This window comes from Thunnus albacares, chromosome 12 (assembly GCF_914725855.1).
Source record: "Thunnus albacares chromosome 12, fThuAlb1.1, whole genome shotgun sequence".
Classification (NCBI taxonomy): Eukaryota; Metazoa; Chordata; class Actinopteri; order Scombriformes; family Scombridae; genus Thunnus; species Thunnus albacares.
The window spans coordinates 28,213,110-28,239,673 of record NC_058117.1 but is presented as its reverse complement, the minus strand read 5'-3'; the positions used below and the strand labels follow the sequence as shown (position 1 = coordinate 28,239,673).

Below are 26,564 nucleotides of genomic sequence, written 5' to 3'. Positions count from 1 at the left end.
TTACCATTTTTTTACATTTTTTTTTTTTTTACAGTGTAGTTTATGTGATGCATGAATGGAGAATGTGTGTGTGTGCGTGTGTGTGTGTGTGAGTTTTGGAAGGTGTCATGAGAGCAAAGTAAATAACTGAACCAAACCAGAACAGGTGCATGAAGGGAGAGATGACTGCCGCTGCTGCAGCCTGGACTTTAATAACCCATCAGGTGTCGCCAGTCGCCCTAACAAGCACCTGTTGAGACGGAGCAGGCAGGTAAATCACAAGTTTAAACAGCATCCTGCAGGATAATCACATCATTTGGTAATCAAGCCGTCATCTGTATCACCTGCATTTTCACCTGTGTGGGTTTTACGCATAATCCAGCCAAAAGAACAAACCAAAAATCAAATTCCAATATAATTTCCAGAACAGCTATAACAGTAATAACAGTTAACTGAGCTTGCAAGGAAACACCTCAAATCCAGCTCTTCATTCAGTCCATGTGGTGATAGTGTGTTAAATTTATGCATCCAGAATGCTTCACGTTTGCTACAGTGTTTTGCTACAGGAGAAGTCAGATCCTTTCTCCTAATAGTGCTTTATATGTTCTGAAATCTGAATTTAGATAGTTGTTTTGTCTTTCTCCACATTCATCAAACCATGAGGACATTTCAGCATATAAACCTTCCCACTGGAGGCAAAGTAATACGTTACTTTACGTTAAAGGTCTGAACTGTTTAGTGCAGGTTGTGTTGTTGTAATGAGGAGAATTCAGGTTATTGTGGACTTTTGGGCGGCTGTGACCATTCAGTGTGGTTTGTTAGATAAATTTAACAATTCAGGTGAAAATCAGAGCTGCCTACTTGTCGATTTCCAAATTCTTCAAATACCAACATGCTTTAGGTCTGATTCCTATTATGTAGAACAACTCGAACAATTGAAAAATGATTTTTTTAAAAATGTTTATTTAGCGTGTATGATATAAAAAAAATGAAGTAGAGTTGCAGTTTCACACACAAACCAAACATTTATTTAAATAAATTCAGTCACAAAGGTCATCAGAGGACAGAATCAGTTGCTTTTAAATGTTGATCAGTGACCGTGAGGAGAATCAGACAGATGGATGTGTTGTGTTTTACTTTCCTCTCACATTTTCTCAGTCTGCTTGTTTTTTTCAGGGGTTTTACCCCTCAGGCTCAATATCAGTCAAACTGTATTGCATTGTGATTCTCAACACAGTCTGAAGACAACCTGAACAGGATGGAAACACAAACACAACAGATGTTGGAAAGGTTTTCTTCTCTATAAAACACAGATAATTAGCGAGGTCATCTCTTCTATAAAAAGAGGTTCCTGAATTTTGTTATCCGGCTCCTGTCGAGTCTGCAGGCAGAAAAGTTTTCTCTCTTTCTTTTGGTTGTGGTTGTTTCTACATCCGACTGTGACCCCATTAAACTACTGCAACATTTACAGTGTTTGACCAAAAATCTTGACTCAAAGTCCCAGATAAAGCTAGTGAGGAGGGGACCTTGAATTAAAAGATTAGTTCAACGTTTTGGGAAATATGCTTGACGCAGGAGGAAACAGCTTGTCTGGCTTTAACGCCTGGATTAACCAAACAGACAGAAACCAAGACTGTCCTCCCGAGAACAACAACACAACAAGTCGTAACGTCAATCAACCAAAAACAACTTATAGTGACGTTTGAGTGACAGATGCCATCTAGTGGCTGTAATAATTATGACCTGCAGCGGTGATGCAGTTTATATGACGTCTATACAAGGTGACATTTTTCCTCATTCAGAGGAGGAGGGTGGACGGAGGCCGCAAGAGACTGTTGTTCATTTCCTGTTTCCAACCGCGAGTCGAGACAGTAAACGAAACTACAACCGTTCTCTAACCTGGTTATTATGGAAGTTGGTCTAACTTTAAGAAAGAAAACCCACAACACATGTTTCTCTGACCTTAACAAAGTGATCAATTTAAACCAAACCATGATCTTTCTCTAAACCCAACCAGACCTCAACCACAGCGTTGTCACATCATAAAACATCTTTTCTTTTTTTTTTTAACAGTGATGTCTAACAGTTTTGGAAAGCACAGATGGATCATGTTGTCCTGCTGATTACTGCCAGATTAGAAAACGCTCCTATGTGTCGTTCTGGAGTCACATGATCAGACGTTTTGCTGGAGACATTCATAATTTGGTTGATTGGATATTTGTTTAGGAATTTTCACCACAGGACCCACATTTTTATTCAGTCTTTCGGTCTGCCTTGTATGGAGAGCAGGTGCCAAAGTCTAGTTTTAGTTCCTGGTTCTTGGGCGTACAGTGGAGCTGGTGAGAGCGTGGAGAGGGGCTCAACTACAGTTTTTTTTAACTAAGGACCCTGACAGGTTCATGGAGGAAAGGTCTATCTTAGGGGTGTGCCTGAATACAAATACATTATTTTGCACAAATAGTGGGTTTTATACGAACAAATATTTAAAAAATTATTTGTTGGGGGTGTTCCCCAGAGATAAAGCTGAGCTACTGACACACAAAGTGTTCCCAAGGGACTCTCAATAACCTGTTTCTCCTTTACACAAAGTTAGGTTGTAAAAAATAGGCGATAAATGAAAAGTGCAAAGCAATAATTGCCTTTGAAGTTCCTCCCTACATATTACATCGTGTCTCTGTGTTATGGGTGTATAAATAGGTAGAGGTCTGCCTGCAATGAGGCGATGAGTAAAGTTTTAGCTCAGTAGTCAGCGTAGTCATCTATGATCTGGGAGACTCCAGTTCAAGACCCGGTGTGGGAACCTCCTTCGTAAGGTAGGTTATTCATGAACACTTATTGTAACACTCTAATTTTCTAAAATTAAAAGTGTCATAAAAACAAAAACAAGATTTTTAAGCCACTTTCCACTTTTATTCAAATACAAATACGAATAATTTTGCTGCCTCAACAAATACAGATACAAATACAAATACTGGTATCTCTGCACATCCCTAGTCTATCTGCAGTCTTACAGACCTACGACCCTACCATCACCCCCCCAACCCCTGACCATCTCACTGCTCACGCCTAAAACCTAACCAAGAACCAAGTGGGTGTGTCAGGTAGTAAAGTGGGTGTTTTGTGTAGATACTGCGTGTCTGCAGATAGACCTCCTACTTGGGTTCATCTTCTCCAGGAGGTGATTGGGCTGGAAAAACCACAACATGTCACTTTTGTACAGATTAAAGAGATGAGATATAACATGTTATTTAGCTTTAGAGATGCCGGTAGGTGGATTTTGTTATGTTTGTTTCCGAGGTTGAGAATAAAGTTTTTTTCTTCTGCTCCCACCTGACTTAATGAAGGAAAATATATATATCAAATATATATATCTGTTGAAATATTTACATTTTTTTATGCTGGCGTCATCTGTCACCTGTTAGCAGCTTAAAGCCTCCATGTGTGGAATTTGAACATATACAACTTTGGCAGAGTGTCGTCAAGGCAACAAGCAGCTACTCACTTAGTTCATGTGAATTTTTCTTTTGTTTTCTTATGTGTGTAACAACTGTACGTTCATACATCGTAGTTCATTTAGGGGACAGGGATAATAAAAAAGCTCTCGAAACAGTTTAGAGATCTAAAATTGAATTTGCGGATCTTTGATGTTGCTGCTGCTGCTTTCTCTCAACTCTGTGATGAATCTGAGTGTCGCTTCAGTGTCAGACCTGCAGCAGGTTGTCCGAGCAGAGAAACAAGCTGTCTGGGTCAGTAATGGAAAAGTAATGATGATGATGGGACTTCTGCTGCTGCCAGGGGCTGAGACACAGATGATGATGATGATGATGATGATGATTTTAATGAAATGCCCTGCAGAGATGAAAACACAGACCCTGAAATGCATTTTTATTATGAAGCTCCACCTTATGTTCGAGGCTAGAAAACAGCTCGACTGTGAAAAGTGGGAGAACAGAGTTATAGGTGTTATGTGGGATATTGTTACCACGCCGAGTTTATGTCACTGTTCCTCAGATCAAACCTAAAGCTAAAGCCGTTTTGTGTTTTTCTTCTTGTTCTCTTCTCTGTGTAGAATGATGTACCTGCAGAGTTTGTTTTCACATTTTGCATGTGCATGTCTGGAGGGGATCTTAAACTTAAAATGCTCAATAGTACCTATAATTATATTCTTTCTGCTTTGATAGAATCTTATATTTTAGGTGTCGGCGCATTAAAAAACACTGATTATCTTACTCCTTTATCAAATACAGTTTTTCTTTAAACCTGCAAACTTTGCAATGTGACTTTTTTGGCCACTCGGGGTCAGCCGTAACGAGATACAAACACTGACAGATGTATTACTGCCTATAAAGTTAATACGGTGAATTTGTTAGCAGTTGTTTATTTAAGAAGAGTGTTTCTGGCTCTTTAGCTGCTAAATGCTACATTATGTTCACTAGCTAGTCTACAGTTAACTGTGTCTGTTTGCAGGTAGTGTGGCAAGTTCATCACAGCGTCCAAACAATTAAGTTGTGGTCCATTAAACCTAAAACAATTAATTGAAAGACACTAAAAAACCTCCATAGAACTGAGGGGACCGGCAGAGTTTGGTGATAATTCTCTTAATTAAAGTTAAGAAACTTGTAAGTTAAAGTAAAGTAAAGTTTGTAACTGTGAGTGAACCGTTTCACATACATGTAGTCATGTGATACATTACTAATACAAACATATTGATTATAGCTGCTTTATGATAAGATTAATCTATTATGATCCCTGTAATTGGGTTCTTTCACTCTTCTTTTATTTTGAAATAGTGTCACATGACACCTTTAATTAGTTTCCTTAATTTCTCTAGTAAATCAACATTGAATGATCATTAAAAGTGCTCCTATAGTTAAATAGTAAATTATTAAGCCCACATGGACTTACAAGACACCAAAATACAGCTGCAGTGGTGAATCATTTGTCAAATATAGACAAGAAGACAACTTACATTACATTGCAAACAAAGCACTTTGTCGTCTGTACCTGCTCTACAAATAAAATCAACCACACAGAAGATCCTGTGGTGGCCCTGAGGTGCAGAACACAACATTTCAGAAAACACAATGAAATTGTTGTTGTGTTTCTGAAATCTTGTTGTGTTTTGCACCTCAGAGCCACCGTAGTTGATTATCATTCATCCAGAAAAAATAATCAGAAATTAAATCATGACCAACAGTCTATTAGCAGCTCTGTGAGACTGCTCATGGTCTAAATGCTAACATCTGCATGCTAACATGCTCACAATGGTAATACTGCATGTTGATTTTTAGCAGGTTAGCATGTTAACCTCTTAACATCCACTGGAACGCCGGTGACCCACTGAAGCTAGTTGTAAGCAGCTTCACATCACACAAAAATGAGTAAAAGCAACTGACACAATTTGACCACTTGGAGACATTTTGGAGATGTTTGTGGACACCAGTGACACCACAAACTAAAAACTCCTTAGATCCAATAAGATAAGATCTAGAGGTCTGGAATTTTATACAGGTGGGGTTGACAAGATGTAGAAGGTATGTGGTGATTTGCATAGTGCTGATGTAAAGCTCGTCCTAGTTGTTGTTATTCAAATATGACTCATCATAGACGAGGACCAAAAACACTTTTTTGAGCCTTATTTGAACTGATGTAGTTTTCGTTGTGTTTTAGCCACTTCCTAAACAAACACATTTCCAGAAACTGGAAGATGTTACCTTTCAAATGAAGCCTAATACCTGCATCTCACAGTTCTTCTGTTATAAGCTTTTCCATTTTGGTCTGCCAAATAGGTGAAAATTTTAAAAAAAGGGGGGGGCTGGCTGTTTAGAAGTTTATGAGCTGGATACCGGACTAAAAATGGCGCCCATTCAATCCTGTAGGAATTGCTCGCCTGGCGCATAAGGCAAAAAAAGGTTCTAGCTTCTGGGTTTGCTTCCACGTTGTGCGGCCCACTGAATATGCGCAGTAGTGTTTCCCATGCTGGCCCCGCCCGCGAACTCCTGCTCGGCCTATAGACGTTACATTGTGATGACGTCACAGATTTTAAAATCGCTTTTCTCGGCTCGAGGAAAGTTTTACAAACATAAAACCCCCATGGATCAAAAGTTCATAATAGAAAGAGTCATAATTGATGTTGTTTGCAGTTCGAGGTGTCCTGTCAACAGTTTTACAGGCGTCTCTTTTACAGTGGTGGTCTATGGGGAAAATCCCTTTTGGGCCGCAGGGGGATTTTTTGCTGCAATACCGCGAGTGGCCACTGGGAAATATTGGCTGCAAGGCTGAGCAGCGGCGCCCTATCCAGCTCTTATACATCCATGTGTTCACTGTGCTGGTTTAGTATATTAGCATGCTAACATTTTCTAATTAGCATTAAACACATAGTGCAGCTGAGACTGATGGGAATGTCATTAGTTTTGCAGGTATTTGGTCAGAAATTAAATTTTGACCAGAGGGTGGCGCTAGATGGAAAAAGTCAGGAGATCAAAGTTATTACGACTCATCTTCTGGGGAACATGAATGTGTGAACCAAACTTCACGGTAATCCATCCGACAGTTGTTGAGATATTTCAATAAAGAGCTAAAAAGTCAACATCATGGTGGCGCTAGAGGAAAAGTCAGAGGATCATCAAAGTCAGTAGAACCATGAATGTTCTGAAACAACTTTTGATCCAATTCATCCAGCACATGTTACAGATATTTCACAGAATAAGTGAAAACTTTGACCTAACAGCAGCAGTTAGAATCTATAATCTTGAATATCTCTTGTAAATTTTAATCCAATCCATCAAATAATTGTCAAGATATCTCACACTGAACAATAAAAGTCAACTTCATAGTGACGCTAGGATCACCTAAGTAGGATTTATTCACTGGGGACCATGAACGTCTGAAAATTTAATGGCAATCAGTCTGGACCGATGTGATAGGCTGACTAACCAACACTGGCATCTCTACTGTCGTGCCAGTTTAAGGACTTTATTCATGAGTTGATTCATTGAAGCACTAAATAAGCAGCTTCAAAAAATGTGCATAGTTGGGAAAAAAGTGTAAATTAAAGAGTTCATCAAATGAAAACTGACTGATCACCTTAAACTGTCCTCAATATGTCAATTAAAGGTAAACTTACACTGTTTATTTTCAGTTTTTCTCGAAACATTCATGCAGACTTTGCCTAAATATGAGGTTTGTCCACGGAAGATAATAGATAGATAGATAGATAGATAGATAGATAGATAGATAGATAGATAGATAGATAGATAGATGTTTTCTGGCGCCCTCTAACAGTTGTTTACCAGTTTTATTAAAAAAAAAAAAAAATCAGCAGCAGTTTTTATTTTCTCGTCAGATCAGAGGAACAACTTCGTCTGGAGTCGATCAGAGGAAAACATTTGACCCTTTGTGTTAATTTGTTGATGTTTTCAGTGCTTCAGTAATTTCAAGCTGAGAGGCGCATAAAGTCAGAAACAGTCAGCAGCGAACAAACAGGAAAAGGGAGGATTTCTCTTTTCACAATAAAAGTCATGGTTGTTTCCACTGATTACGGCGTTGGCATCAGATGAGATGTCTGACTCTTTTTGCAAGACAGAAATCAAAATGATAATGATAACAAGCCTGCTGGATGTTTCCCCTGCTACATTTAAATCTTTTGATTGATTGATTGATCGATTGATTGATCTAATGTATCTGAAGAAGGCTGTTTTGACATTAATCTGCTGAAAGTGGAAAGTTTCTCTGAGCTCATTGAAAATCTGATTTTTAATGGGCGGGCCTATGAGCATGATTTGTGACATCACGACTAGTTTGGAGCCAATCGTGGTCCAGTATTCAACTTAAACAAGTGTGATGTGGAAACTTGAAGCCTCCAGAGCACAAACACTGAGAACAGACTGTTCAGTGAAGTAGGAGACATCTGGTGTCCAGCAGTTAAACTTCTGAAATTAGCAATATTTACATATTTTTAGATTCTGGAATGTTTAATTAGTGAGAAGGAGAAGATGTCATTTTAATGATTTTAATGTGGTAACTATACTCAGTGCTGGAAGTATTCAGACACTTAAGGTAAAATACCGAAACAACAATGTAAAAATACCCCATTAGAAGTAACTACATAACAAGCTTTTAAAATACAACACATAGTTAAAGATGAAACCAGTGGTTTCCAACCTTTTTGGTTTTTGACGTCTTACAAAAAGCAGTGTGTAGTCGGGGTCACATTTCACATGTCTATGAGTTGTTAACAGCTCCACCAAATAGTGATTTTTCCCTCTAAACTTCTCACATGCTTTCATTTCAATAAATGTTCAAATGATCCAATATTTCAGCAAAAATCAAAGATTAGAGAAAAAGTCAGAAAACTGAAAACAGATTTGTGTATCAGAACTTTGTTTTTTCTTCTTTCCTCTCCCATTAATCATCTCACGACCCCTCAGATTTATCTGCTGACCCTTTTAGAGGGGCCCGACCCCTAGGTTGGGAACCACTGGACTAAACTAGCTAACTGTATATAAAGTAGTGTAAACTAGCTCCACCTCCAGCAGCTACAACAGTAACATGCTGCTCTAACACTGATGCTTCACTATTAATAATCTAATGATGTCATATATAATAATATATCAGTCAGAGGGACCAAACCACTACTTTTACTGCAATACTTTAACTACATCAAGCTCATAATACTTATGTACTTTTACTATAGTAGGATTTTTCATGCAGGACTTTTACCTGTAATGGAGTATTTTTACATTGGTACTTTTACTGAAGTAAAGGATCTGAGTACTTCCTCCAGTACTAGTATTATTAGAATTATTAGCACATGTCTGGGGTGGATCTTTAAGTGAAGGTGGGGATCCACAGACTGCTGCGTCGGCTCTTATTTTGACAATAAAAACGCCGCCATGTTCCGGTTGTCTTGACGCAGCTTTGCGGGGGACGAACAGCGCCGCTGCCGCACACACAGTCTGACTGACTTTGGATTTTTTTGGGGGGTTTTGAGGAGAAGCTTGGAGAGAGAAAAGAGGGAGAAAGAAGCCGAAAACAGAGATATAAGTCGGCTGCTAACGGCGGAATGGCGGACCGGGACCCGGCGCCGATTCCTGCGGAGGTGCGGGCTAAACTGGCCGAGCTGGAGCTGGAGTTATCGGAGGGTGAGTACTTGGATTTCACCGCTGAGCTCGGCGGCTCTGCCCGGCTCTGCTGCTGCTGCTGCTGCTGCTGCTGCTGCACCGGGGGTGTTTTGGCTCGCTGCTGGTCGGTCGGTCGGTCCCTGCTGACGGGACCAACCGGCTCCGGAGTTAGTTAGTAAGAGCTGCAGGGTGGGGGGGTATATTAAAAAAAAAAAAGAAAAAAGTGTTGAGCTCTGACTGCCACAAGTTCAAGTCCACGTATTTATTCCATGCTGCCATCATGACTGCTCTGGTTTGTGTGGCTGTGATTTGGATGCAGGGGATGTGGTGTGTTTTGGTGGTGTGGCAGTGAAGTGGAAACACACCTGGCATGCTGTGGAGGGACCATAGTATTCTTATGATATTCTTTATGATACATCAGAGAGGATTACTGCACAGAAATAGCATCAAACCCTCATTTTAAAATATATAAAACTACACTTAAACTTCACATTTTAACACCACATAATACTATGAATATATGTAGGATTATAACAGAAAAGTCATCACTGTGCACCAATTATTTTAAAGTAAAAATCATCAGTATGCATCAAGCAAAACTACAAAACTCTCCAGGAATATTAAAATGATATCATTAGGGCTGCAGCAAATGATGAATATTATTATGAATGAATCTATTTCTTCTCTGATTTATCATTTGATCCTTACTCTACAATATGTCCAGAACCCTAAAATATTCAGTTTATAATGATATAAAGCAGATAAAGGCTCATATTTTAGAAGCTGGAAACAGAGTTTTGACATTTTGCATGATCAATCTATTGAATTTTTGCTCTCTTCATTAGTTCCAAGAGCCCAAGATGACGTTCTAAAAAACATCAACCAGAGAAAGTTATGTGTGTTTTTTTTTTAAAGTTATTATTGAATTTTCTGTGCTGCCTAATTGATGAGTTGACTAATCATTGCATCATTAGATATCATAGCAGATAAACAACGCCATAAAGTACAGTTTAAAGTCTCTATTGAGCACCAGAGACACATTAAAGCCCCCCCCCCCCCCCCCCCCCCCCCCCCCCCCCCCCCCTCCTCCCAGTGGGAATATCATAAGAATACTACAGCGATTTATCTTTGGGTTTGTCGATAAGAAGTTGTTGTCAGAGAGGGTGTTTTTTTTTTTTTTCATTGTCATATTGGAAAATCCCGTTCAGCAGAGTCCTGCATGCTGCTTAGATTATGTGCACAGAGTGTGCAGCTGTTACCAGACACAGTTTTCACATGACACACTGCAGCCAGGCGGCGTTTTGAGAGGATGAATGATTTCCATTATATTCCAGATTTTTTTTTTTTTTTTTTCCATAACACCAGAGCATATATTGGTCTCTTTTGCAAGACACTGAAATGCAGCCTTGGTATTGATTTTCTCATTAGCTCCCTGCTCTATTCTCCCTCTCTCCCTCTCTCCCTCCCTCCCTCTTCTTCTTCTTCTTCTTTTTCAGATTGATATGTCACATTGCTGCAGACTCACTCTCAGCCTGGAGAGTATCATAGTGTCATATTTCAGCTGCCTGCGAGCAGTGTTTTCCCTGTTTCTCATCTGAGTCTGGAGGCTTCGCGGGGCTCAGCCATGTATGGAGAAAGAAAGGGGAAAAAGGCAGGATAGGGAGAGAGAGAGAGAGATAGAGATAGAGATACAGAGAGGGAGAGAGAGAGAGAGAGAGGAAGCGACTTTAACAGCTGACTGCAAACGCACACATCGCATTTTAATGTTTCTGCTGCTGCTGCTGCTGTTGCTGCAAATGCGGGTTTCAAAAGCTGAGAGAAGAAAGCAGTGATGAAGGAGGGGAGGGATGAGGAAGAGAAAAAAAAGATGACACACGTTCCCTTTTTTTTTTTTTTCTTCTTCTCTTTTTATTGTAGCTCAGAGTTCTCCAATGTAAACAAGTGCGTCTGAGGGAAATGGGGTCAGATGCCCCGTTGCATTATTTACATGCTCAGCTGACGTTGTAAATGCACGGCGGCGGCGGCGGCGGCGGCGGTGCTGAATGCAAAGCTTCTCCCGCATCCCGCAGACTTTGACCTAATTTTTCGATTTCCACGCATCATCCCTTCCTCTGCTTCCTCAACCCCTTTACCGCCCGGGGCTGGGGGGGTTAAACCGGCGGCAGGAAATGCCATTATCACCAGTCAGGTGTCAGGAGCCCTTGAGCAAGGCATTAGACCCCCCCCCCCCCCCCCCCCCCCCCCCCCCCCCCCCCTCCTCCGTCATCTCCCTGGAGGCTCAGTGGGATGATGAGATGCTGAATCCTCGTCTGGAGGTGGAAAACATCCTCGCAGCGCCGCACGTGTCGGCTTCTGTTTGAGGTTTTTGAAATTGCAAGGGGGCGGGGTTTTTGGGGGAGGGAGGGAGGGGGGGCGGGGTAAACTCTCCTTTGGTGCACGTGCTTGCTCAAGGGCACCTCAGCATCGGCAGTGAGTCTGTTACAAGTGTCAGTTTTTAATAGATATCACCGAGATCGGAGAGGAGAGCTTGATTTCCTTCAACTTGGTCTCTCTTCCTACATTTCCCAGAATGCCTTTTGATCAACCTCAGAGCACAGGTGTGAATCTGAGAGTGATAAACGTAGCGGCCCAGCTGTTGGTGAACATGTGTAGGTGAAGAAAAGAGCAACACGGTGGCACTCACCTGTCGTGGCTGCAATGCATTTTGGGGGAATTTGTTGCTCTCGCTGAACATTAGTTGATGTTTTCGATATCTGAAACATTTTTTTTGCCATGAATGTGATGTGATTTGTTTTAATACTGTACATGAGTGTCAGTACTGATACTGAGATAATATTTGTTTTATACCTTCATTTTTGAGTTTGTGAGTCTGGTCACAACTCGACTATTTCAACAAAATAAGCCAAACTTCTTAAACACATCAGTGATTAATGTCGTCTTAAAACAAACAGCTGCACAAGAACTAAATTAATAGTTATTATTTCTGTAACTTACATCAGGGACTTAGCGATTGATTATTATTGATTCACTGAGTAAACAGTTATTCTTTAAAATGTCACAGATTCCAAATCTCATGTTTGGAGCCAAACAAACATGAATTAATCTACTTCCAAGTAAAGTGTGTGTGTGTGTGTGTGTGTGTGTGTGTGTGTGTGTGTGTGTGTGTGTGTGTGTGTGTGTGAGTGTGTATATCTTATTCCTCTGTGCCGTTGACCTCTGTTGATGTCCAGAAACTATTAAAAACACATCAGTGAGTCACGCTGCTGCTGCTGCTGCTGCTCTACTGGGTGACATGTTCCTTCATAATAACAGCGATCATGGTTTCAGTCTCAGGAGAGCAGTTCCTTGTACGGCGGACGCTACTGAGCATGTGCGGGAATTCGGTTCTGTTTACATGAGTTTCGCCAGAGCTTGTTGTCCTGTGTGTCAACGGTAACTGGGAAGCTACTGGGAAAATGTAGTGAGCTAAGCTACCAGTACATACATCAAACATTACATTAAATGAAGCTCTACTACGCTAAAGCTTTTGTAGCAACAACATGACAGAAGTAGTTCACTACATCAAAGCTACTTTTATATTTATTATTATTACTGTATTTTATATGATTGGCAGTTACAGTCCCAGTACCTGTTCAGACAACAGGACTGTGGAGGTTTATCAGAGCTCACTGGGTCACTGTTGAGTAATAAGGACGTCTCGTCATTCAGGAAAATACAAATGTCTCAATAAAGATCCTGTAATATGTTGAATATGTTGAGTCGGACCCACCATTAAAGAAACAGTCAGTCAGAAACAGAAGAGACGTCTAAAAAATCGGTCCTCATAAAGATAGACGTCCAAAGAATACACACACTCTCTCACTGCTGTATGAAGCAGCTCTCCCTCCTCCTCCTCTTCCTCCTCCTCCTCCTCCTCCTCCTCTTCACCGTCTCTCTCCATCGGTGTGTGTTTCTGTGCAGCTGCAGACTGACAGGTTGTCCTGAACTAATCTGGCTGCTGGCTGAATATTAAGCTCTGCAGTTCAGCCCAGATAACAAGCTGTCCACCTCGACACACTGCAGATTACACACACACACACACACACACACACACACACACACACACACACATTGTTGTATCTGCTTTATTTTTGTGGTAAAATCTAGATTATTTTCCCCTTTTTTCTATTTTTGGAAAGTGAGTTTTTGTTGACTCTTCTTTGGGTTTTCAGCGGATGTAGTTACAAGTTTCTGTGCTTGTTTTTATTTCCAAACAATATAAGAACTATAAAACACATCATTACCTTTATAAACAAATTAACACTATAGATAAATTAATGAGTTTAATTGAGCCACAAAGTGTTTTTTTTTCCATGTGATGAATGATTAAGAAAGAGGAGATCAATGAATCAAGACGAGTTTATTTCTGCATCACGATTGATCCATTTTACACTAAAAATCACTGCTGAATCATTCATTCATTTATCTCTCAGATGTCTAATCAATGGAAGGACCTGAGCCTGTCAGGATTGGTTTCAACGTTTTGCTTCACAGCCTTTTTTTTTTTTTTTTTTTTTTGGAAGAAGAACAGCAGGGATTCAGATTGTAATTTAAAGGCGCTCCTTTTTATATTAAAGGAGCATTTCCTGGCAGCTTGTGTGCACCAGACGCATCTTTTTCATCACTGTAATCAGCTAAGTTGCTTCAATTGGAGGACGAAGCCTGTTTGTTCATTAGCAGAGTGAACGCTGATACTCATTATCCCAGTCTGTCTCTCTCTCTCTCTCTCTCTCTCTACTCTCTGTTTCTGTCTCTCTATCGCCTCTGAATCTTTTCACATTAAAACGCTGATTCCTCGTCCCACAGCAGCGGTGAGCAAAACTCCTGTAAATAATTAAAGGATTCATTTGGATTTAAAGGGAAACACTAAATTAACACTAAATTCACTTCTGTTTTGAGTTAAACCATCAACTGATTCAGGTCCCTGTGTGTAGTTTTTGCCTCTTTCCACAGAAAATAATGTGATTCTGCACTTTAGATCTGATGGCGATTAATCAATGAGGCGATCGACAGGAAATTTTTGCTTTCAGCTTCTCAAATGTGAAGATTTAAGGATTTTATTTTATTTTATTTTTAAGCAAAGATGCCAAAAAGTTTGCAGCTTCTCGAATGTGAAAATTTGAAGCTTTTTTCAATGTCATACATGACAGTAAACTGAATATCTTTTAGATTCTGGACAAAAACAAGACGTTTGAAAGTTATATAGTTATATAACGGGCAAATCTTCACTATTTTCTAACATTTTATAGACAAAATGATCTTGTTTTGTACCATCAAGATTCCAAAATCCAAAGATATTCATTGTTATTATCACTGATGACACAGAAAATCATCATTAATCATCATTTTAGAAGCTGCAACATGCAAATTTTTGGGCGTTTTTTGCTTGAAATATGACTAAAATTTTCTGTCAATCAACTAATTAATGATTAACGGACTCAGATCGGTGACTGAAAAACGAGGCTGACTTCAGATATGGACATGAAAAGGGTTTGAAAGTATTTTTTTTGACATTTATTCAGTCTTATGAAGTGTTTCAAAACAGGCTAAAATGTTACTTTTAGTACAAAATCTGAAATGTAGATGGATTTCCTTTTTTAGTGACATCTGGTCTTGATAAGATTCCTCAGTGAGGTTTCAACAGTGTGTTGTTTTAAAGACCTCTATGTCTTTCTTTTTCTCTGAGGATCTTTCCGTTCATAGCGGAGCAAGAAAAAAAAAAAACCTTCCTGCTGTTTCAGTTCTGATAATTACAGCAGTCTGTTTGAAACAGGACTCCACTGTCCACATATGATTTATCGGTCTTGTTCTGTGCCACGGAGGCTGTGTTTTGTTCTCAGAATAGCTGTAAATGTGAGTCTCAAGCTCGAGCAGTCGTCCTGGATCTCGTAGGGTCGGTACCCAGAATGCATCTCACTCAAAACTGAGGCCGTCTGGGTTCACTTGTTTTCCAGCCGGTGCAGTTTAAGGCTGTAACAGGTCATCGTTTTCATTATTTATGTAACTTTTTTGTCTCGTTGAATAATCATTTTATCTGTAAAAAAAAAAGTTACAAAATAAACCGGTTAATCGATCATCTACCGACTAACTGATTTATTGACAGTTTTTGTTTCTTGCTTCAGGGAATCAGCTTCACGTCTACCGCGAATCGTTTTCACGGTGTTATATAGCGTAACAAACAGATCTTCTTCTGTTACTGTCACAGTCTAGTCTGATAAATGTTCTGATGAAAACAGTATTAAGATGGTTGAATCTGTCCACGCTCGGTTTGGATTACATCTGTGTCCAGTTTAAGATGGTTTTAACAACCCGACCGTCCACACATAGCCTACATGCTACGTTTAGGTGTCGGTGGAAGAGTCAACTGTCAGATTGACATTTACAAACAGAGCATGCATTTGACACTTATATTAAAATGAATGTGTCTCCACAGACATGTAGCAGATCCGGTGTGTGAAGATGTTGTTCGACACTTTTATTTGTTTTCTCTCCTCTGTATTCTTTTATTTTCAACTCACCTTTTAAAGATGACATATTCTGCAGGTGTATATTTATATTCTGGGGCTCTACTGGAATATATTTGCATGATTTACAGTTAAAAAAAACTCTTTATTTATCTTATACCAGCCCTTTATGCAGCCCCTCAGTTCAGCCTCTGTTTTTTAGCTCCTGTCTCTTTAAGGCCCCTCCCCTCCCCACACACACTCTGTTCTGATTGGTCAGCTTCAGGAAGCTTCCTCCAGCTCTGGAGGCTACGTAAACAAACTACCATAAACTACCATAGCAACCAAGACTACGGAGAGATGGCTGTTTTGTGGGCGTGTGTAACAATCTGACATCATCACGAGGAGGAAGTAGAGCTAACTTTGCAAACGAAGCGTTCAGGGCAGGTTGAAGCCCTGACTTTTGACTTGCAGGCAGCATTTTTACATACGTTCACCTCAAGTTTTGTAACTTTGACCATGTTTAACACAGACAACCAACATTATAACGGTATAAAAATGACAGAAAATCATAAAAAGCACAATATGTCCCCTTTTAAAGATGTTATCATAGCACTTTAAAGTCATAAAAACTCAAAAATATGCATATAGAGAAGGATTAAAACATCTTTTCACTCCCTCGAGTCAAAGGTCTGACACCAGCAGCAGGTAGATTGAAGGTCCTTTTCATGGGTACTTGCTGAACCTGGTTTTTAGGGTTAAGGATGATTTTCTTAATCGACTTTTCATCGTGGCTTCGAGGTCGGATCAGTGAGTTAAGAGTCACCTTTATGACGTTATTCCTCCTGCCCCCCAAACCCCAAAAATAGTAAATATTATGCAGCTCAGATGAGCATCTCCTTCATTGTGATTCTTCAAGAAAGACCTGATTAATATTTCATTAACTCTCTGAAACTCCCAACAAAGAGATCTTGTGTCATTATCTCCTCTGAGGGACGGAGAACTATGAGATTTCTTACTGTTAATAAAAGGCCAAACCGGCTAAACCTCCTGCTTCACAGTTTAATGTATTCAGCCGCTGACATTTCACTGAATCAGTTACAAGTTATGGGGCTGAAAACTAAAAAAAAAAAAATAAAAAACCCCTCTGCTGCCTTCAGACTTTTAATTTACTTTTTCTTACTTCTTAAGTTTTTGCTGCGTCAAACTGTCAAGTGAATTTTTACAAATTCGAAATGTGGAAAACACTGAAACACTCATTAGGTGTGTTTGCATCAGGGAGCTTTTTCGTTATTTGGTCTGAGCAAACACTGATCATGTTTTATGCATTCATGTGAAGAAAAAAAATGAATAAATACACCTATTAATATTCAGCCAAACACCTGACGGCTGCACAGCAGAGTTGAACACATGGAAAGTTTGGAGAAAAGTTTGTCATATGTGATAATAAACTGAATATCTTTGGGATTGAATCATCGGTCGGACAAAACGAGACATTTAAAGACGTCGCTTTTGAGTCTGGGAAATTTGTAAATGGTCAGTTTTCACCATTTTCTGACAGTTTATAGACCAAATGATTATTTCAAACATGCATTTAAAAGTTGATGTGAAGCTTATATGAGGCTTCAGCAGTCTGAGTTAGTCTGACACATTTACAGTCTTTTTTAGCATCAAATTCCCTTTTTGTGTTGAGCTGCGGTTGAAATATGGTAACAAAAAGAGGGACTTTGGCACTAAAAAGACTGTAACGATGAAAGATATCTACTTGATTTGATGGCTGAAGCTTCATATCGGCTTCAAATGAGCTTTTAAATACATGTTTGCACAGGAGGAAGACTGTGGGTTTTGTCTTTCATCACATATATTGCAGAAATTTGATCAAATTCTGCCAAATTTGCAAAAATCTAAAAAAAAAACAACTGAAAATCAGCTGCAAGAAAAGTATGTTTATAGATATATTTATCAGAAAATCACAGTGATAGTCAGTTTAAAAAAAAGACAGATGTTGCGACAGGTGGGCGCCATGGCAACAAGCTGTCACTTTTTTTTTTTTTGAGGCTTTTATTGGTCGCCGCTGGTGATCCGGGTGTGGTGCGACCTTTGGATGGGAGCATGTTCCACGTTCTGTGATATAACGTGCCGCGAGGATACGGTTATCTTAACTAACACACACACTGCAGTTAACGTTTTCTCTCTCTGTTTACACACACACACACACACACACACACACTGTTACCTTTTCAGTGACACCGGCTGTGAATGAATACTGGATAATTGCCTGTGACTCAGCGATATAAATAGAAAGCGTGTCAGTGTGTTTCATCAGTGGGCAGAGTTCAGATCTCTGCAGAGGAAACCAGCTGAGACTCTGAAGTCTTCTTGACTCTCTTTTTATGATTTTATATTTAAATTCAAAACTCTTCACCAGAACAGCTACAGTTGTGAATTCAGTTATTCTAAGTTTTTTTTTTGTTTTTTTTTTACAGAAATTATAATCTGTAGGCTATTTGAATCCAGTTTGTCAGCTGAGGTTGTACAGTTTTGAATGGCAGCTTAATTAATGTTGACAACCTGTAGATAAAACTTGAAAAATTTAGATCTGAGCAGGATATGAACACTTTGAATCAACAGGAGTAGCCTGAAATGGTGAGGAAGAGACTGATAATTGTTCTCAGCAGGTGTTGGAGACAAACCAGAGCTAAAAGGAGAGTTAATATTGGACTTAACTTTCATCAGGAGGACACAAATACAACAATGGCCATCTGAAGATTTTGAAAAGTCTAAAATTTAAAGGGGACCTATCATGCACATTTTCCAGGTCTATATTTATATTCTAGGGCTCTACTGGAATATCTTTGCATGATTTACAGTCATAAAAAAACTCCTTTTTATCTTATACTAGCCCTTTACGCAGCCCCTCAGTTCAGCCTCTGTCTGAAACAGGCCCTTTTAGCTCCTGTCTCTTTAAGGCCCCCACCTCCCCCACTCTGTTCTGATTGGTCAGCTTCAGGAAGCTTCCTCCAGCTCTGGAGGCTACGTAAACAAACTAAAGTAGCAGGATTTCACTTCTTTTTATTGTTCTTTACTTACACTACTTTACTATAAACTTCTCAAATACATCCGTACATGTTTGAGCCCGTATCTGATCGTAAATATGCGAGTTGACAATGCAAACAACTCGTGAAACAACCATAGCAACCAAGACTGCAGAAAGATGGCCGTTTGTGGGAATGTGCAACAATCTGACATCACGAGGAGGAAGTAGAGCTAACTTTGCAAACAAAGCGTTCAAACCCTCAGTTCAGCCTCTGTCTGAAACAGGCCGTTTTTAGCTCCTGTCTCTTTAAGGCCCGCCTCCTGATGAGCCTACTCTGTTCTGATTGGTCAGCTTCAGGAAGCTGCCTCCGGCTCTGGAGGCTATGTAAACAAACTATAGCAGTCGGATTTCACTTCTTTTTCTCAGTCTTTACCTGAAATATAAACCTCTCAAATAAATTTGTACATGTTTGAGCCGAAATAGGTTGAAACCTCGGCTTTTGGACTTAAATTCAATTTGGTGAACAGATGTGTTTTTTGTCTCTTATTTCCCCGTAACAAACATTTCTCCCTGATTTTACCTAGATATACCAGTTGTTATAATACCAAGCTATTACCTGCTTATTACTTTGGTAATTACCATGATATTACCTTCTTATTACATCTTTTTTATCAGAATATTTCCCAATTATTACTATGTTATTACTGGAATATAAAGTGCCACCAAAAATAGTTGGTCCTATTGTGAACTGTCCTTCTCCATGTGATTTGGTGTTTTACTAAAAGATGAATCCACCATCATAACTCAGAAGAAAACATTTGTTTCACTTATGTCAGGATATGTTTGTGCTTTCCGTGGCTTCTCCTGCATTGTAACGTCTCACCTTTTAGACCGCCAGTTGCCATAGAGATGTTATTTTCTCTCCTCCTTCCTGGGAGATTATGACCTGTGGGGACGGAGAGAGGCTCGTTGGACTTTAGTGCCGCAGAGTTTCTATCACACAGCAGAGCTATAAATTCATATTGGGTCTCTTTGTTGGCTCCCTCGAGCAATAAGAACAGTGATTCAAGACTCCAGACGTGCAGTCACTTGACGTAAATCCAACCGCTGTCCTCACTTGACTCCCACCGGAGAAATATCCGTTGAAATTGTCGCTTTATTGCAGACACTGCTGTTGTTAAAAAACAGTCTGAGACGAGCTGGCTGAGGTGAGCAACACTTCAGATCCAGTGAAGTGACATCAGCCTCTCAAAGCTGAGAAAACACACCAAACTCACAGCTGTGGAGGATTTGAGAAAAAAAACCCTCCTCTGAGCTCCTCGGTCGGTTGTTTCGGGAGAACACAAACACCTTTTTCATCTGAATGCAAATCATCCTGCTGCAGCTCTTTCCCTCGTCTCAGGGTGGTCTCTCTGCTGTCAGTGGAGAGTTATACACCTCCAACAGGCACACAGGAGGTGGACAAAATAATAGAAACACTTTGCAACTTGCATTTTTCTGCCTCTTTGTCGAGGATGTTGAGACTTTCTTAACACTACAGCATACAATGATATTTTAGACACTAATAATACCCTCTCATCCATATGTTTATGCAGGATTAGCATGCTAGGCTAACAGTCCATTAGCTGTGTGACTTTATATCTGCACCGTGGCGTCTTTCAGAGCACACAAACACTTTAAACACACTTGTCACCTGTCTAGCAAGGTGCTGTTAAACCAGAAACACAGAGGCTACATCTTATTTTTCATACAGTCTATGGGCTACACACAGCATAGCACGGCTATGCTAAAGATGCTAGCCATGCTAACTAGCTGCTAGCCGTTGCGCAGGCTGTGTTTGTCAGTGTCGGAGCCTCCATGGTAAATGTGGTGGGTAAATGTGTGTTTTTAAAGCTTATTTCGGGGCTGCGGTCACTCTCAGCTCTGCAAGGTACTGAAATTTAGCATTGATTGATTTAACATGAATCTGTACTCGTAGTACCGACGCAATTCAGTCTGTACCCTTAAAAGTACTTGAGTTCGGTACTGATCCCAACTAATAGTGTTCTTCTAACTTGGTGAAGCCTCTCTCCTGTTTCAACATGGTCGTTCCCCCGTTCACAAAGCCAGCTCCATAAAGAAATGGGTTTTCTAGTTTGATATGGAAGAACTGGTCTGCACAGAGCCCTGACCTCAACCCCTCCAACACCTTCAGGATGAACTGTGACTCAACTGTGACCCAAATCCCTGCAGACAGGTTACAACTAGAGTTGCTGAAGAAAATTAATCAATAAATATTTTGATAATCGATGAACCGTTTCAGTTTGTTCAGTAATGTGCTCATATATGACAGTAAATCAAATGTATTATGGTTTTGGACTGTTGGTCTGGCAAAACGAGCAAACTGAAGACGTCACACTGAGTCATTTTTTTCACTATACTTTAAAATTTCATTGACTGAACGATTCATCAAAAAAATTGGCAGATTAATTAATAATGAAAATAATTGTTAGTTGCAGCCGTAGTTCCAACATCTGGTGGAAAGCCCCGAACCAAAAGAGGCTGATATAGCAGCAGATTAACGCTGATGGTCTTAAAATGAGAAGTAAAACAGAAGAGCAGCAGAAGGGCCGCACGAACCCTCACGGACACGTGCGAATGACATCAATTAATGTCACGCGGACCAGTGCAGCCACGTAGACATGGAAATGCTTTCCATTGGCCTTAAAACATTTGCTCTAACTGTGCACTCTTGAAAAAAAAAAAACAAATTACCTGATAGTGACTTTCAGATCAAACCACCACTAAATCTGTTTTTGTTTTTTTTTTTTCTTTTTAAATATTAATTTGAAAGCTTCTCGCTTTTCTGCACTTCCTGTCAGTTCTCTGACTGGACGTCAACCTGTCCTCCGTCTGCCTGCTGAGAACTGACAACCTAAAGCAGGCTGAAACAAACGGCTGTTCAACCCGCTGACATTTCCAGCCCTCAGATTTGTTGTGCTGCGAGGCTGACAGCGAGGGCAGATGAATATTTATGCGGCTGCCTCCTGCGAGAAGCCACCCGGCTCGCGGAGAGGTTGACAGCTGATGACAAACATGTGGACTGACTTCATGGAGGAGGAGGAGGAGGAGGAGGAGGGGCGGCGGCGGGGTCCTGCGAGTCCCTCCACGCCGCTCGTACTTCGGCCGTTGTGGTGTTTATACTTAAATCAACAGTTTTTAAGCTTTTTATTTATCCAGTAAAGGTTGATGTGTTCATGTTTGTGTTGCTAAGGACAACCAGAGTCCACAGTGTTACTTCTCTAAAGTGTCAAACCTGCTTCCTACTCTTATTTTCTCAATAAAAGTGACAATTTTCGCTTGTTTCAAACACAAAACAACCTGTTGAAAGTATTTTCTAAAATCCAGTTTTATTTTTTCTGGAAAGTCTGACTTCTATGTGAAACAATTTGAAATATTCTTCCTGTACAGGTAGATTTTTTTACTTGGTTCAGTGGTTAAAACCTACATCCTACTCCGGAGCCGGTTGCACCAGTTAAACGTTCACCCAGTCGTAAGACCAGACCGGACCTGTTGCACCATCCAGGCGTAGAGTTACGTCTGAGATTAAATCTTACATCTAGTCAAAAGTAGGTGTAAAGTGAAAAGTTGTGACTAGTTTAGCTTGACAACCGGTTTGTGCTTGTTCTGCCCGCTAGCGCTAACTAATGCCAAGTAGAGAGCTTAGCTGTGTGAACCAGAACAAGAAACTAACCTGTTTTGTCCATAATGCCGAATCAACCACAAGACCAGAAGAAAATAAAGTAAAGTGAAAAGTCGTGACTAGTTTAACTCACGTTTGACAACCAGTGTGTACTTGTTCTGCCTGTTAGTGCTAACTAATGCTAATGCTAATGCTAATGCCAATGCTTTTTTTTTTGTGGTGAATGTCCATAATGCCGAATCCACCACAAGACCATAAGAAAATCATTAAAATATTTATTTCATTTTCCAACTTACGACGTATTTTTTCTCCAGTTACCATAGCAACATTTAACTGACAGATTGGTAAACAAGGTTTAGCATTACGTTATCTACCAGACCAGTCACCAGACGTCTTGTTTTTTCTCATTAGTGTTTTGTTTGCGTACTAAAATCTGCAAATTCACTTTTTTTTTTTTTTGTTTCACAATCTGAGTAACTTAATTTCCGTTTCTTCTGCTCAGCAGTCAGTTTTAATCTATTCGTTGGAGCCAGTAGATGTGAGTTTGTAGCCATAGCGGCGTGAATGGCGTGTTAGCGTGGACGTGCATCGTCTACACCGGGCGTAGCTGCACCTAGTCATAGTTTTAGATGGTGCAACAGGTGTAAATATATATCACAAGGCTGGACGTAGCTAAGCCCGATGTAAACCCAACATTTTTACGTCCAGCTGGTGAAACCGGCCTCTGAACTGTAAAGAAATCACCTCATCAAGTAATTTTTGTGTTTTTATTGGTCATATTTTCTTAAAATCTGCCTGTACAGCGAGGATATTTCAGCCTGTTTCCACTAGAAATCAACTTGTCATAAATAGGAGCATGTTGTTTTTTAAATCAATATTTAATTATTCTTGATTTTTAGAGAAACAACCTGCTGTTGATTGTGTTCAGAACAACATTAACACTGTGGAGGGGAAAAAACACAATCAATCAATTAACTAAACCTTTGTACAGATTAGTGCAAAGTGCTTTATAAATGACTGACAAGCTGATAATAGTAACAATGACAAATTTAAAGAAATAAGTGGGAACATTGTAAAACATGAAAACAATAAAATAAATGATTTAAACTTGGCAGTCAGATACGTGTGAGCGAACATTCCTGGTAGATTAGATTATGACGTGAACGCTGTAATTGTAAGTAACCCGTCTGGCTTCTGATAAGCTGTTAATCTCATGGATGTGTAACTGAAACTGGACTCAAACTGACAACAAAATGTCAGGAAATAAAGAGAGAGAGAGAAAAAAACAAAACACCCCAGAGTTTCCCAGAACGCAAGATGACGTCTTCAAATTACTTGTTTTTCTCCGACCAACAGTCCTAAAACCTGTGTTCAGTTTACAATGATATAAACAAGAGAAAAGCAGCAAATCCCCACATTTTGAGAAGCTGGAACCAACATCACAACTGTTTAATTAATCCTTTCAGCTCGACGCTTTATTGCGAGACAATTCTTGAAACAAATTGATGATTGATGGACTGAAGTTGTTTGGAGAAAGTCGAGTTTTTAGGACTTGATAAAATGCAGAAGTCTTCCCGGCTTTCATCTTTCAAGACAAAACACTTAACCTTTCAGACTCCTCTCAGCATGTCTGAGATTACACATGAACCTTCTGTGTTTACCTCTTCTTCCTCCTCGTGATCTGAACGGAGGTGGCGTTTGTGCTTGCTCAGGTGATTTAGGGGGGTGGGGGCAGTCCGATCAATGTCAGATTTCCAAGCTCGTTTTTTTTTTTTTTTTACAACAAACCCTTCAATCACCTAATTGGCTTCGGCAAGCGAGCGTGGATCGTAAAAAAAAAGAAAAAAAGTTGTATTTTTCCTCCAGAATCAACAATTAACGGGCTGAGTTAACAGTTCTCAGACTGTGGCTGAGTTGTGAGTGTTTATTTGGAGCTTTTGAGGCCTTTTTTTTTTTTTTTTTTTTTTTTTAAACCATCTGCATTTGTGGGCAGCTGATTCTTCTGCATTGTGTAGGGGTACAGAAAAGGGGTTTCTGGGTAAAATGTCACATTTTACATATCTGTGGTTTGTTGCGCCAGACAAGTGCAGATTGGCAGCATTGATGTGACGGCGGAGTTGCTTTACTATGCTAGTTTCTGGCTTGTAAACAGCATCTAAGTCTTAATTAAAGCTGCGACAATTCGTCCTTCCTTGTAGTTTTTTTTAGTTTAGTTTGATCCTTTAAGTCATTTTTAAGCAAAAATGCTAAATATTTGTTGTTTCCAGCTTTTTTTTTTTTGGTCATACATGATATTTTTGGGTTTTGGACTGATTGTCAGACTAATCAAGACATTTGAATGCACCATCTTGGCTGTGTTATGTGCATTTTTTTTAGTCTTGCTGCTTCATTCTGGACCAGTTGAAACTTAGACAGGTTGTACTGACTAATACAGGAACAAATACATTTAACCAACATGTAATAAAAGCATTGACGACAGATTCTAAAGTTGCTGGAGGATCAAAAAGTTTGCAACGTTACAGGAAGCCTGATTGATTGAAGATGTGGCGCCTTGATTTCCACAGATTTCTTAGATTTACGAGTCAACAGACACAAATTAGGTGATAAGTTGGAGAGTTTTTCAGTGTAACTTAGTGATAAATAACATTCGGGTTAATTATGACCTCCAGGTGATCATCATGAGGCTTAAGTATAAGTATGTCGTAAGTATAAGTAAGTAAATGAAGGAAGAAGGAAACGCTAACTGTGATATACTATAGATACAAGTAATGAGAAAGACGTTTGCGACATTTACAGGAAGCTTTAAACACTGGATTCTCATCATCAGCACCGTGTTTTACACTAAAATAAGGGAACGACAACACATCTTCCAATCTTGGAAAACAATTAGCTCTGTTGCCGGTGTGACAGCTTGACGTAACGTAACTGCTGTCGGAAAAAATCCCCAACGACCGCACGCAGTCCTGCAACTGTTCTCTGCCATGCTGCTTCTTCTCAGGGAGGTGATGTCATCGTTGGAGCGGGCAGGAGGGGAGGGGAGAGATTTTGGGGGGGTAGGCAGAGAGGGGGGAGAGAGAGAGAGGGGGGGGGGGGGATGTTTCTGGCGGATTGCATCATTAAGCTGCTCAGACAGGCACTTTCAGGCCTCTCTGGCCTGTTTTCTCCCCCTCTTCTCTGACACTTCTGGGTTGTTGTCGAAGCCGGCGTGCTGCTGCTGCGCTGCGAGCGAGAGAGCCGCTGGTACTGAAAGTGAGGTCTCCGGGGGGGGGGGGGGGGGGGGGGAGTGGAAGGGGGGGTGAAGAGAACAAAAAAAACTCCTCTGACCTCTCGCTGTGAAAATAAATGAAGCTGATAGGGAAACACACTCCCATTTTTTTTTTTTTATATATATAAACACACGCCACAAATATTTGCTTTAGATGAAGCGTTTCCTCTGCTCGCAGCTTTTCATCCTGTAACACTTAGTTTATGGTTTCAGCTTTGACCCCCGTGACCCCCCCACCCACCCACCCCCCCCCGATCCCTCTAACCCCCACAGACCTGATGAATATTTTCCATTCTGTGTTGCTAATTACAGCCTTCGCCAGATGCTACGTATTTTTAATGCTTGAAACCATTTTTATGTTAAAGTCAGAGCTTCTTCTTCAGCTTCTATACTGTGACGTATCTCCCAGTGAGATGGAATATTTCAGCTGTTACAAGATGGATTTAAATCAAATCTTTCACGTTTGATTGGGCCGCTAAAAGAGGGGAAACTGAGCTGTAAAGGACCGTCGCCTCCACACACACACACACACACACCTCACCTGTTATTAGATGAGGAGGATGAGTGAGAAATTAGTTTTTGCTCACTGATATAACACAAATACGATCCACAAGTGGTCGAGTGTGGTTTTTATATGATGGGTGCAGTTAGCTAGTCGCCCAAACATGCCATCAAACATTTGAAAAAGTTTTGCAGGAGGCGAAAAAACAGGGATTTGGATGTAAAAAATACAACTTTGGACACTATTACTAAACTTTTGTTTTAAGTTCAGCTTCATTCATCATCACATTAAAGCCAACTGTTGTGTCTGGAGCTCCTTGGAGAACAACACTCACAATTAATGATCCAAAGGGTGACGCAGTTCTTCCACAAAGAGGGAAGAGAGAAGGGGGGGGAGGGGGGGGGCGTCTGAACTCTGCCCAAGTCGGGCTTTAGGGCTTTTGTCTTCATAGACAGTCGTCAGCTTGAGTCGGACAATGAGGCGCTTAATCCGTTT

At 40.2% G+C, this 26,564-nt stretch overlaps 1 protein-coding gene across 7 annotated transcripts in view; it reads left to right on the top strand.

The window, feature by feature from the left end:
- The first annotated feature begins 8,879 nt into the window (after positions 1-8,879).
- The window catches only part of LOC122994153 (disco-interacting protein 2 homolog C), a 242,333-nt gene continuing 224,648 nt past the window's right edge, over positions 8,880-26,564 (top strand). For 6 of the 7 annotated variants that reach the window (XM_044368700.1, XM_044368690.1, XM_044368693.1 and 3 more), the window contains exon 1: positions 8,880-9,122. In XM_044368700.1, coding sequence (XP_044224635.1) covers positions 9,044-9,122 — 79 coding nt within the window. In that variant the 5' untranslated portion in view covers positions 8,880-9,043. The remainder of the gene's footprint in view (positions 9,123-26,564) is intronic. The other variant, XM_044368699.1, reaches the window with a different exon arrangement.